Source organism: Melopsittacus undulatus, chromosome 5 (assembly GCF_012275295.1).
Source record: "Melopsittacus undulatus isolate bMelUnd1 chromosome 5, bMelUnd1.mat.Z, whole genome shotgun sequence".
NCBI lineage: Eukaryota > Metazoa > Chordata > Aves > Psittaciformes > Psittaculidae > Melopsittacus > Melopsittacus undulatus.
Window position 1 is genome coordinate 78047646 of NC_047531.1, and position 12706 is coordinate 78060351.

At 44.5% G+C, this 12706-nt stretch overlaps 2 protein-coding genes across 3 annotated transcripts in view; one reads left to right on the forward strand and one right to left on the reverse strand.

The window, feature by feature from the left end:
- Positions 1–12706, reverse strand: part of TTC38 (tetratricopeptide repeat domain 38) — a 37186-nt gene that overhangs the window by 24018 nt on the left and 462 nt on the right. Inside the window, exons 1-2 of one of the 2 annotated variants that reach the window (XM_034062737.1) lie at positions 12460–12629; positions 9064–9187 (exon numbers count right to left, since the gene is read on the reverse strand). The gene's annotated coding sequence lies outside the window, so the exon portion shown is untranslated. Of the gene's footprint in view, positions 1–9063; positions 9188–12459; positions 12630–12706 lie in introns of those variants that run through there. The other variant, XM_034062738.1, reaches the window with a different exon arrangement.
- Positions 3502–11424, forward strand: PKDREJ (polycystin family receptor for egg jelly). The gene is made up of 2 exons (XM_005148022.2): positions 3502–8974; positions 9152–11424. The coding sequence occupies exons 1-2, from the start codon at positions 3502–3504 to the stop codon at positions 11422–11424; spliced, it is 7746 nt and encodes a 2581-aa protein (XP_005148079.2).

Here is a 12706-nt window from a genome sequence, read left to right on the forward strand (position 1 = left end):
ACCAACAGTTTCATCAGTCACCTTGTCTTTTTAACACTGCTATTAAAATTTGCCTATTCTGGCAAGAGCAGCAGGAATTCCAGCTATGACTGGCTCACCCATCACCAATTCTCTCTGCAATTCTCGGGTGCAGATAAGCAAGAAGATATCTACATGTGGGTGAACAACATGTTCTTGCCTCCAACCCACAATGACATTCAGCAAGCCTTTCTTCCTGAGAGCTGGTCCAAAATCGTTGGATTTCCCAGGATGAGCTGAGTGCAGGCTAAAGGGACTGAGAAAAAATGTTTCCATCCTCAGAGCTTTCTAAATAACTCTGTGATCAGGAAAAGCCACTGTTGTCTTGAGTACGGCAGTGACATCCTAGAGAAAGGTGACTACGCTGGCATCTGGACAAGAGTTGCCAACCAGTCTCTTTCCAGATATGCCAGCAGTTACAGTGGTTTAGGACTGTCGTGTTTATGTTTCAAATAAATGTTCATGAATAAATTATTTACCTTTAAGACTCTTTTATCATTCATCCCCTGACTAGTGCTTTGGCTCAGATGTTCTCCATACTGCTCTGCATCAATTTCAGTGCCACTTGTCTGTCACTGGCTGGCAGGTAACCCCCCCCCCAGCTGCTCACACACTCTCCTCACAGCAGAATGGGGAGAGAAGTGAAAGGCAAAAGTGGAGGGAAAAAAACACTGTGGGTTGAGGTACTGACAGTTTAAGAAGCAAAAAGAGGAAAAACCCCAAACCCACAAGTGATGAAAAGCAGTCACTCATCACAGGCAGACGGATGCCCTGCCAGCCTCTGAGTGAAAGTTACTTTTAAAAAGCTTTCCTCTCTCCAGTTTTCTTGCGACATGCGACCTTGTATCTCATGGCTTTACTAACTCCATGCCAGTCAGGCCCCATGTGCACAGGAATGGATGTGCATCACAGATTTTAAGCAGGGTAATTTCTAAGTCAGATTTTGCAAAGCTAGTCTTACCTCTGATTTGAACAAGGAGTGGATACGGATAACACAAAAGTCCACCTGCCATCCCAGGTGGGGTCTAACAGTCTTTATGGTTCTCCTCAGCCTTTCCTCCCAAACAAAGCCTGTATTGATATCTTGATTTCTGTTAAATTTCATCTGACATACTGATCTTTGAAAATCTTCCCTTTGGCCATTATGCAGAACTTTGGATGCAGCCTTTCAAAACAGCAACTCTTACTTTCACAGCTGAAACACACTTGCTGCCATTGGCAGCTGTTGGGTGTCCAGTGCTAAACTGGGAAGAAAGCAAAAAACCTTTTAGAAGCGTAAGTTTAGACTAAAAAAATGTTAACATTTTTGAAGGTAATAGAGAATGTTACCTGAATTCTCCTGGCAACTTTTAGCATGTTATAATGCTACAAAAAACTATCTAACAGAAGCCAGTCCTGCAGCACACCCCCCTCCCCCCCAGAAAACCACCCTTGCCACCTACACCCAATAAAATGTCATCCAGCTCTAATGCTATAAACTTTGTATATTACCATGCCCCATGCCTGCAATCTACTTCAACATTTTACTGCTGCAGAGAGTCTGTCTCCTAGGGGACTATGAGCTTTGTGGGCAAAGACTCTTTGCTTTCTCCAGTTCCTCACAAAGACCCATTGTTGAGGTTTCTGGGTATTATTGCAGCAAAAATCAGTAACACACCTTGTTTTACTGAAGATCTTAAGCTTTTACCTTTCCTACTTCCCACACAAACAGTTTCCTGGGTATTCTGGTGTCCTCCCCCCCTCCCCTCCACCCCTCACCTCAGCATTTTCTTGGATATGATGGAATAATGCAGCCAAGTACTGCCTCACCTCCCCAAATTTGTATATACATTCATCTCTGCTATGAAATCTGGTCTTTTTCACAGACTTGATTCAGAAGTAGAAAAGTAATCTTGCAGAAAGCTTGGATTGCTGAAATTGCCTCTGATGTCCAGAATTCATTACATAAGGACTTCTAAACTCATAAGAGCTGCAAACAATGACATCTTCTTTAAACTTTCAAATACACTTTTTCCTTGTCTTTAATTTTAACCTCATTAATAGTGAAATAAGTGCAAGCTTATTGCTTTGTTTCTTTGTGTTCCGTACTTATCTGCAGTTTCTGAAAGTCCATGTTCCCTTTCTGTCTTTCTGCATGATGACAGACAAGCAAATTCACCATCCTCTCAAGCTTTCTTTTTCACATGCATAAACACCTTCTTTCTATGTAAGAAGAATGGGGTGGGCACTCTCAGTAACCAATGACAGAATCACACACACAGTTTGGAGTTGGTTTTTGCTTTGATATTTTACATTTCTAAGTGCTAAAACTCAGTGCAGATTTACATACTCAGAAACCTCCTGTGGCCATGCCTATACTGTTTAAATGGTAGAACCTGACAAGCACCACAGTTAACAGTACATTTGTTTCCAATCCTGTATGTGTTCTGCAAGAGCCATGCATCCTGATAGCCTGAAAAGCACCTGTTTTATGTATAGAAGAGGCTGGTACATTTCTCTTTCCTTGCCATATGAGAATGGCTACTTAGTGCCTTGCTATGCTGCCCTCTAACAGCTGACTTACATTAATCAAGGTTTGATGCATCTTGACTCAATGTGCCATCCTACCAACTTCTGTTATGGCAGAGCATTTTAACACAGTTTAGTCAAAATGAGGTCTTGAATACCAAAGCTCAGCACAAATCTGATCAGCATCACTGGAAGCTGAAAAGATGGTAGGATTTAACAGACAATGGAATTGATGAAAGTCCAAACACACGTGACTTTCTGAGCTGTTTTGGGCTCAGTGCTCTGAGCCCGTTTCATGTGTGCACATGGTGGCCTGAGGTGGAAAATGAGTAACATCACCTTGTTTGCTTGCTTTATGTCTCAAAATTAGTTTTAAAGCCGCTGACCTTCACACTTCATAATAGTTACTCTTTATTCCTAATGGAGTATTGACTATCCCCAGAATCTATCCCCTTTTCCTTCCTCATCCCACCCTTCCCCCCAAAAAAATGTTTGGCTTTGCAAGGCATGAGCTTAACAAGACTTCGTGCAGCACTAGAAAGATTGCCATCAAATGTAAATAAATAAAAGATATGGAGATACTTGTTGAGGAACAAAACCCCTTTCTGCAGGTACATTTCATCATTGAACTAGCTCAAATACAAACGAATTTTCAATACCAAAAGCTACATCTGTCAGTAATTCATAACACTTACCCATGCTGTAGTAACTGAATAGAGCAGTATAGAAAAGAGGGAGTGCAGTAGCTGGTTTGGAAAGAGCTATCATTGTACCCTACCAGTGATGTTTTCTGAAGGAAGAATAATGACTTGTTGATGTGATCCGCAGCAGCGCCAGGAGCCCCGCGGCCACTGCCCCGCAGCTCCGCGCCGAGCAGGGAGAGGAGGCGGGGCCGGGCCGGGCACCCAACTGTCAACGCCCACAACGTTTTCCGGTGCCCGTGTGCCTCCCTCGGTGTCCTGCGGCTCCCAGGCAATGGCAGCGCTCCAGCTGCTCCTGCTGCTGCTCTGCTGCAGCCCCCAGGGCTCGGGGGTCTCCTCTCCCTGCTGCCAGCCACCGCCGCTGCTGGTCAGCTGCTGGGGCACTCACGGACAGGTCTTTCAACGGCAGGACAACGAGCGCCGGGTCTCATGCCTGTGGAGCAGCACCATGAACCTGCATTACAAGCCTGCCCTGGGAGCAACGGCCAAGGTAGAAAGAAAAGCGGGGTGGCCACAGTCCCCACCCCACTGCTCCTGGTACCTGAACTCGGCCTGGGTGAAGAACACCTCACGCTGGTCCGGCCAGGTCACACTGCAAACAGGCCTCCTACCGGGAACTGATCCTCCACCCATGGGCTTCAGCCTTCTCACAGTGCAGTGCTCATCTGCTTCATGTGCTGCACCCAAGTGCTTCCATCACAACGTGAGCATCCAGATGGCTGCCCAGGATATGCGGCTCTTTGTGCTTTGGCCGCAGACACACCTGATCCTTGTGTGGCAGCCAGTAGAGCTGGGCTGGTGTGCTCGTCTCAAGAGTGTCAGTTGGCAGTACCGCTTCAGCAGCCAGGGAGGCAGCCCCTCTACCTTTCTGCTTCCCAGCAGTGAGCACCAAGAGACAGTACCCCTTGATATCTACCCAACAGCTGAGTTGCAGCAGACCTGTGCCACCTACTACAGCTACCGTTTGACTGTGCGCTACAGGCATCCCGGGCTCCATGTTGCTTCAGTCAGCATTGAGCAGATGCCTCAGATAAGCATCAACATCTCTCTCAAGGTAGAGCCTGACTTACTGCATGTCCTCAGCATCAGCTCCAAACTCCTTAGTGTTTCTCAACAGCCACTCAGCCTCTCCTGGAGGCTTCAGCCCCTTACCCTGCAGGCACTGGCCTACAGACTGGTGGACACACAGGCTATGGGAGATTGGGTCCATTCCTACAGTGCCTTTACTTTGCAGAGCAACTTCTGTGCTGTTTCCACACCTCAGAGCCTGGGTGAGGTGGTGGTGGCCAGTATTTACTTTCCTGTTGATGGAAAGAGGTTTGAGGAATTGACAGGAGAAATACATCTACTCAATGGTACTCTCAGTCTAACTGCAGGCAAAGAAACACCCACCCATGTCAACCTTCAGCCAGGGAAGACCAACACTAGCACATACATTTTCAGGTACAACCATGGAACATTTTATGCAACCAAAGATAACCACAATCCTATTTACACAGACAGCGCTAACACACACACGGTGTTCTACCAACACAAGGGTCTCTCCTACTTATTCTCCATAGAGTTTGTGGCCTTCCATTTTTACAAGTTCAATATGTATCTTTATATAAATCAGAAGAGGGCTTTGTTTAGGTCCCTAGCAGAAAGAGACCTTGAAGTCCATGTTTTCAGCAGCAGCCATCCTTTTCTGCAGAGCTTTACTTATTTAGTGTGGTTTATCCCTGCACAACATCCAATGCTACAGTGTGAGTGGACCTTCCACCTGCAGATTTTTGGAACACAAAAAGACCACCTTCTCCAGAATAGCACATACACATACAATGATCATGTAAGAAATGCCACACGTTTTGTCCGTCGCTCTGCTTTACCGTTTGATGCACAGAAATATACAGGGTTTGTGGCAAAAGTGAACTGTACCAGAAGTGCATTTACACCGGCTCTTTTAAGAGCCAGAGTCAACAACTATGCTGCAAAAACCATAGAAGCACCGGTGTCTTGCCAGGAAGAAACCTGTCAAATACACACCGTACAGATACAGAGACCTACTCTTTATGCCTCTGTCATGCATCAGAAAAGGGCATCAACTTTCATTCTGTCTACCAACGTGATAGCAGATTGCAAAGTTGCCAGAATGGTTAAACCCCTCTGGCAAGTCTATCCTCTTCAGGACATAAACACTATTCCAGACTGGACAAACCCAATGGACATTTCTTCATTAGATGGTATAGAAAAGATACGCTTAACAGTTCCTGGATTTACTTTAGATTATGGGCTGTATTTGTTTAATTTCACTTTTGCGATAACCGTTGCTGCTACCAGAGAAGTTGTCAAGGATTCAGATGGGATTTATGTTCTGATTGAGAGAAGCAATTTAGTGGCAAATATTGCAGGAGGCAGATTCCGCACAGTGGGTTTTCATGATAACTGGGTTCTCAATGGCTCTGCATCTTATGATCCTGATTCATACACAAAGGAAGGACTAGTGGGAATCACATTTACTTGGTACTGTACTAAAGAGGAGTCAGACTACAAAAACATGAAAATCAGCCCAGGAAAAAAATGCCATCCAGCCCAGAGTGATCTGAAATGGTTAAGATCCTCAGGTCCAATTCAAGCAATACTACCAGAATCCCTCCCAGGAAACACCATATACTACTTCCGTCTAGTGATTCAAAAGGATACAAGGATGAGTTACGCTGACCAAACTGTGAATGTGCAGCCTGGCTCCCAACTCCTTCTGGATGTGACGTGCCTCGAAAACTGTGGGAGCAGTCTCATTCCAACAGAGAGATTTACCTTGTTTGGAAAATGCCTGAACTGTAGAACACACAACCAGCCAGTCTACTACTGGTCCCTTTTTTCAGAAGACTCTACAGAAATTAGTTTTGACTGGTCTTCCAGAACCTCAACGGGGAGACATGGGACTTACCTATCTATACATGCTCTGACTTTTACAAAGACTGTACATCAATCCTACATACTTCTGTTAAAAGTAACTACCTGGGATGGTAGATCCTCCATCTACAAGTATGCTTTTAAGATAAATATTCCTCCTAGGTCTGGCAAATGTACCATCAACCCACGCTTGGGTACTGCCTTTCTGACAAAATTTGTTGTTCAATGCAGTGGGTTTTCTGACAGCAATTTACCTCTGACATATAAAGTGATAGTAGCTTCTGACAAAACTACCAAAATAACTTCTGTGGAGGAAAATACATTTGGCATAATTATGTACTTTGGTTATCAGCCTAAAACTCCTCCATCGTTTCTCCCCATTGGAGTGCCGTCTCAGAAGTACATCTTGACACTTTATGTTCAAATCTATGATTCCCTTGGAGCATTTAAAGAAGTGAAGTTATATGCCCGCGTGCGGAACCCAATTGACAGTCGACCAGTAGCTGCTGTGTTTCATGAACTGCTGGCCTCAGTAAGCGGTTTTAGCGCACCAATGACATCTTATCTCCAGACTGGAGATTATTTTAGTGCAGGATATTTGGCTTATCTGACAGCCTCAGTCTTAAACTATATTAAAGCCACACCAACCATCCAGCTCCATAACGCTCAGTTTCGGGAAAGCCTGATTAAAATAGCTGTGAATATTTCAGTTGAAAGCATAATGGAAATCAATCAAATAGTTGCTTCTCTTTCTCAAGTCACAGACAACCCTGGTGAATTGAACTTCAGATCACAAGACCTTGCTGTTAGGAAACTGACAGAAGTTACGGGATTGCTGAAGATACAGAGGAACAAGAATCACTGGTCTGAAGAAGCAGAAATTCAGAGTAGTGGAATACTAACATGCTTGTCCAACATCCTGAGAGCTGCACTTCTGCATCATAGAAATGTCAATGTAGGTGCAGTTAAACAAGTCTTCTCCATCATGGAAAATTTAACAGACATAGTTCTCCTGGGCAAAGTCCCTGGAGAAACAAGTACTCTAATGGAAACAAAAGACTGGAACATCACTCTGAAGAAAGATGAAAATCTCAACAGTATAAATGCTTCTTCTACAACAAACACCTGCAGGAACTGCTTTTATCCATCACTGAAAAAGGGAAATTATTCTGAATTTCCCCATAGTGCTGTGATTTCCACTGCCCTTTTTGAGTTTGATGAGAACCCCTTCCCCTGGTTAGGTTACACAACAGAAATCGCAACAACAGTCTTCGGGTTCAAAATGGCAGAGACAAAGCCTAATGGGGATCAGCTAGGGATAGTGCCTGAAGGAGCAGAAATTACAATTGCTAGAAAGGATAAGGAATCTTCAACTTTTCAGTTAACAATGGGACCTGATAAGACAGAAGCTTACACAACTGGAGGATTTACTTTAGAAGTCAACGGAAACACCAAGAGCATATACATCCAGATCCTGACAAAATTAGAAGTTACTTTCAAGGTTCTAGTATTTACAGGCTCCAATGTCACTGGTGCTCATCCCGTGGCTTCGTTTGCTGCTTCTCACAACATGCCAACGGTTGCAAGCACAATCGAGACAGCCAGTGCTGACTGTAACATCAAGGCTCCCTATATTATCTGTCTCCCAGAGTCACTGTTGACAGCCACAGCTCAAGAAAGTGGAACCAACACTCAGAACATCTCTGTTGTCTTGATGACAACCTATTTCATAAGGTATCAAACCCAGAGACTGGTGAGCATTTATGTTTTTAGTGATCAGTGCTTGTTTCTGGAGGGGGTTCTACGTCCGTGGAGAGAAGACACGTGCAGGCTTGGCTCCATGACCGACTGGCAGAAGATACACTGTGTCTGCAATATGAAGCAGCGTCACAGAAGCCTGTCAGTCAACACTGCATTAAACACATCCACATTTGACATCAGGTTCCTGGCAGCCAAAGTAATAGTTACCCCCAACACAGTAGATCTGGGGAAAATCCTGATAGCAGACATCCATAAAAATCCAGTGACTCTCTTAACAGTGCTATTTATTTTTGCCACCTACTTTCTTTTGTCTCTCTGGGCCATAAGAATGGACAAAGTTGACAGGGTCAGCAAAAACAAGATTGTAGTTCTGCCAGACAACGACCCCTTTGACAAAGTGAGCTTTTTGGTCACTTTATACACAGGCAGTCGCTGGGGAGCTGGAACCACAGCCGATGTCTTTCTCCAGCTCATCGGCCAGAATGGCATGAGCGATGTCCATTGTTTACGGCACCCACATTTTCCATCTTTCCAGAAAGGAAGTACGGACTGCTTTCTGTTAACTGCTAAGGAAGACTTGGGAGACATTTGTTGCCTCAGGGTCTGGCACAATAACAAGGGCCCATCTCCAAGCTGGTATTTAAGCAGAGCCAAAGTTGAGAACATGTCCACTAGGAAGACCTGGTTCTTCATGTGCAGGAAATGGCTTGCACTCGACAAGGGCGATCATTTAATCGAAAGGACATTTTCTGTGACAAACCCCAAGACACCGCTGCCCAGAATCGACTATTTTGTGATTAATCTTGCCAACAGCCTAGCACAGGGCCATCTGTGGCTCTCCATTTTTGTTAATGATCTCACTGGCACTTACAGCAGGCTCCAAAGGTTGTCTTCATGTTTAGCAATATTGTTATTTAACCTGCTTGTTAACATCATGTTCTTTAATGCTTTGAAGAATGAAGAACCGTCAGTACACCTGAGGTATTTGAGATCAGTAATACTAGGAATTGAATGTGCTTTGCTAACCATACCTGTGGAAATGATGATAATTGCCTTCTTTAAGTATTCCCAGAAGGAACCTCTTCCTCCTCGTGGTGTAGTTCAGAGAGTCCCAAAGGGAAGCTCACACCTCCTATCTGGAAATTGTAAGAGTTCAAAGGAATGCTTGCAAAAATCATACCTCTCAGCACAGTCGAGGAACATCAGTCCCTCGGAGAACCTTCCTGGTCCCAGTAATTCACAGAGCCCACCACGTTCCAAGAGGACAGGAAGCAAGGGAGCTCCATGGAGGAATTGCACTCTTCCTGAAAGAGATGCAAATGTAATCAGAACAGAAGAGCAGACAATAACTGCAAGTTCCCCTCCAGAGGCTGAAGCCTGCCAGAGAAGGCCACCATCACATTCCAGTTTTAGTCAGAACTATGCAGAAGCAGGTGGCAACGCTCAGGAAGAAAGGAAACCACCAAGCACTGCCTCCATGCTCCTTCACAAGAGAACACCCATCATTTTTAATTGGTGGTGTGTCTATGTCTCATGGGCACTAGTTACAGCTGTAACTGGGGTATCATCATTTTTCATTGTGTTATATGGTTTGTCTTATGGCTATCAGACTTCACTAGAGTGGCTTATAGCATCTGTATCCTCCTTTATTGAGAACGTGTTTTTCCTTTCAATCCTAAAAATCAGCTTTTTCTCAGCAGTGCATACAGTTCGCCCAAAACACTGTGAAAACATCCCATGGTTAACTCAGGGCAAGGGCTGTGAGTTTATGTTGCCTAGAGGAACAATGAGTGCTGATGAGAAGAGAGAGATGCACTTGAAACTGGCTGAAGTCAGAGGCAGCAAGCACTACAGGCCTTTAGATGCTGATGATGTAGCAAAAATGCGTAAAAAAGCAAAAATTAAAGTCAAGGCATTTCTTTTCACCACAGGTTTCATCAGTCACCTTGTCTTTTTAACACTGCTATTAAATTTTGCCTATTCTGACAAGAACACCAGCATTTTTCGCTACAACAAGTTCATACATCACCAGTTCTCTCCACAACTTTCCAGTGCAGATAAGCAAGAAGATATCTACATGTGGGTGAAAGACGTGTTCTTGCCTTTGATCCACAATGACATTCAGCCAACCTTTCTTCCCGAGAGCTCATCCAAAATCATTGGTTTGCCCCGTATGAGGCAGGTGCGGGCTAAAGCAACTGAGAAAAAATGTTTCCATCCTCACAGCTTTGTAGATAACTCTGTGATAAGGAAAAGCCACTGTCGTCACAAGTACGGCAGCGACATCCCAGAAACAGGTGACTATGCTGGCACTTGGACAAGAGTTGCCAACCAGTCTGTTTCCAAAGATGCCAGCAGTTACAATGGGTTCCTGTATGAGCCAAACAAGACTCCATGGATGTATTATTCGTATGGAGATTTGTACACGTATGGACCTGCAGGATACACATTTTACTTCTTCCCTGAAGAAGGAAGATCTAATTCAACAACAAGGCTGGCCACTCTACAACAGAACAACTGGCTTGATGAAAAGACATGGGCTGTGATTGTTGAACTAACTACATTTAATTCAGATGCAGCTCTCTTTTGTACCATCTCAGTCATATTTGAAATGTCTCATTTGGGGATCATCAAACCAAGTTTGTCAGTCCACTCTTTTGCGCTCCCAATTTTTAATCAGCAAACCAAAGCTCAGATGTTTGTGTCTGCAATTCTTTTTGCCTTTCTGATCATTTACATTGCAGAGGAGCTTTATGTCATAGGCCGAGAAAGAAAAGACTATATGAAAAAAATTTCCAATCTAATGAACTTTGCCTTAAAATTGGCATTCCTCCTTCTTTTTCTTTTAAAGGGCATAAAGTTTAAGATGGGAGCAGATATGGTGAGCTTTTACTTACTTCACCCAAATGATTTCATTTATTTTCATGCAGTTTCTCTTTTAGATCAGTTTTTAAGGGGTACAATGGGCTTTTTAGGATTTCTTGTAATTTTGAAAACTCTAAAATATTCTCAGTTCTTTTATGACATGGACCTGCCACAAAGATCGCTCTTGGCAGCCCTTTCTGGAATCTGCTCGATGGCCATCATCATAATGTTGTGCTTCTTTGTATTTTTGGCTTTCGGCTACCTTGTGTTTGGTCAGCATGAAAAGAGTTACAATAACATGATTCACTCAGCTCAGACCATAGTCTCTTACTGTGTCTCAGCTTTCAGAGATACCGATTTTTCATCCAACAGGCTGCTAGGTGGCCTTTTCCTAGCCTCTTTTGTGGTGGTGATGGTTTGTGTCTTTATCAATCTGTTCCGAGCTGTCATTATCTCTGCCTGTTTAGATATGAAACAATCCGTATATGAAGAACCATCTGATGAAACACAAATGGTTACTTTTGTATTGCAAAGGCTCAGAAGGATGTTGTATCTTCTGATCTGTAAAAAATCCAAAACCAGTGAGACCGACCTTCTTGAGAGAAGACGTCGGCGACATTTAGGACTCAAGAGCAGAAAAATACATGGAAAGAAAATGGTTTATCTTGTCATATGAGAAAGGAGATACTAGCTTTGTATTCAAGACCACTTCATACTGTAGTATTCATATTTCAAATAAATGTTAATGAATAAATTATTTACTTTTAAGACTCTTTTATCATTCATCCCCTGACTAGTGCTTTGGCTCAGATGTTCTCCAGACTGCTCTGCATCAATTTCAGTGCCACTTGTCTGTCACTGGCTGGCAGGTAACCCCTTCCCCCCCCCAGCTGCTCACACACTCCCCTCGCAGCAGAATGGGGAGAGAAGTGAAAGGCAAAAGTGGACGGAAAAAACACTGTGGGTTGAGGTACTGACAGTTTAAGAAGCAAAAAGAGGAAACCCCCCAAACCCACAAGTGATGAAAAGCAGTCACTCATCACGGGCAGACGGATGCCCTGCCAGCCTCTGAGTGAAAGTTACTTTCAAAAAGCTTCCCTCTCTCCAGTTTTCTTGCGACATGTGACCTTGTATCTCATGGCTTTACTAACTCCATGTCAGCCAAGGCCCAGTTTGCACAGGAAGGGATACCCGTATCACAGAGGTGGTGCATAAAGAGTTGGCTCAGGAGTGTGAGCAGAACTCTCCCCTCTGGCTGAGCACAGGCTAACATCAGAGCACAAGTGGCCTGACATCTGAAAATTGTGATAAATCCTTCCCACTCAGAGCATAAGGAATAGGAAAAGACCGGACGAGTTAGCAGGGTGCCAGCAGGCAATTAAAAATACACCTTCACAATACTGCATTGCATTTATATGCAGATGACTTTGTTAGGATGTCCCTTTGGAAGGCAACAACTGTGGACCATAAAAGCCTGTTCCAGGGCCTGGGGGGAAGTAGACTTCTGTCTTGTAAAACTGCACCTGCACACGGGTCACCCTGCAAGCCCCTGTAAGTAAGGACATACTGGCCAAATCAGCTGGGAAGACAGGGCAATTTGGTGAAAACCTTTATTTCTTATTCATAAAGCAGGGGGCCTCCTCCAGGCAGTTCTCTCCGAATACACAGAGCCCACTGAATTGTTTATTATTACTGTTTGGTTAAGTCTTACATGCTCCTCGCCGTGCAGCGAGTTCACAGGCAGCACTCCAGGCCACGGCATGGTGTCGCCCATCGGCCCGCAGCCACTTGCTCCTCGCGGTGCAGGGACGACCAAGACCAAAACCAAAGCCCCTTTCTCCCTTAGACTGCAGGAACTTCAAGCACCTCGACAGGGCCCGGCGAGCCCGGTTAGCAGGAAAGCGGCGGCACCGCCTGCGAGCAGCCGAAGTGCTGAACGGGAAACGGGGGACACCGCA

Excerpts from the sequence above, each read along its gene's own strand:
- PKDREJ (XM_005148022.2), top strand. The coding sequence starts at position 3,502 with ATGGCAGCGCTCCAGCTGCTCCTGCTGCTGCTCTGCTGCAGCCCCCAG. Across the intron at positions 8,975-9,151 it reads GAAGGAACCTCTTCCTCCTC|GAAGCAAGGGAGCTCCATGG; the intron begins GTGGTGTAGTTC and ends CCAAGAGGACAG.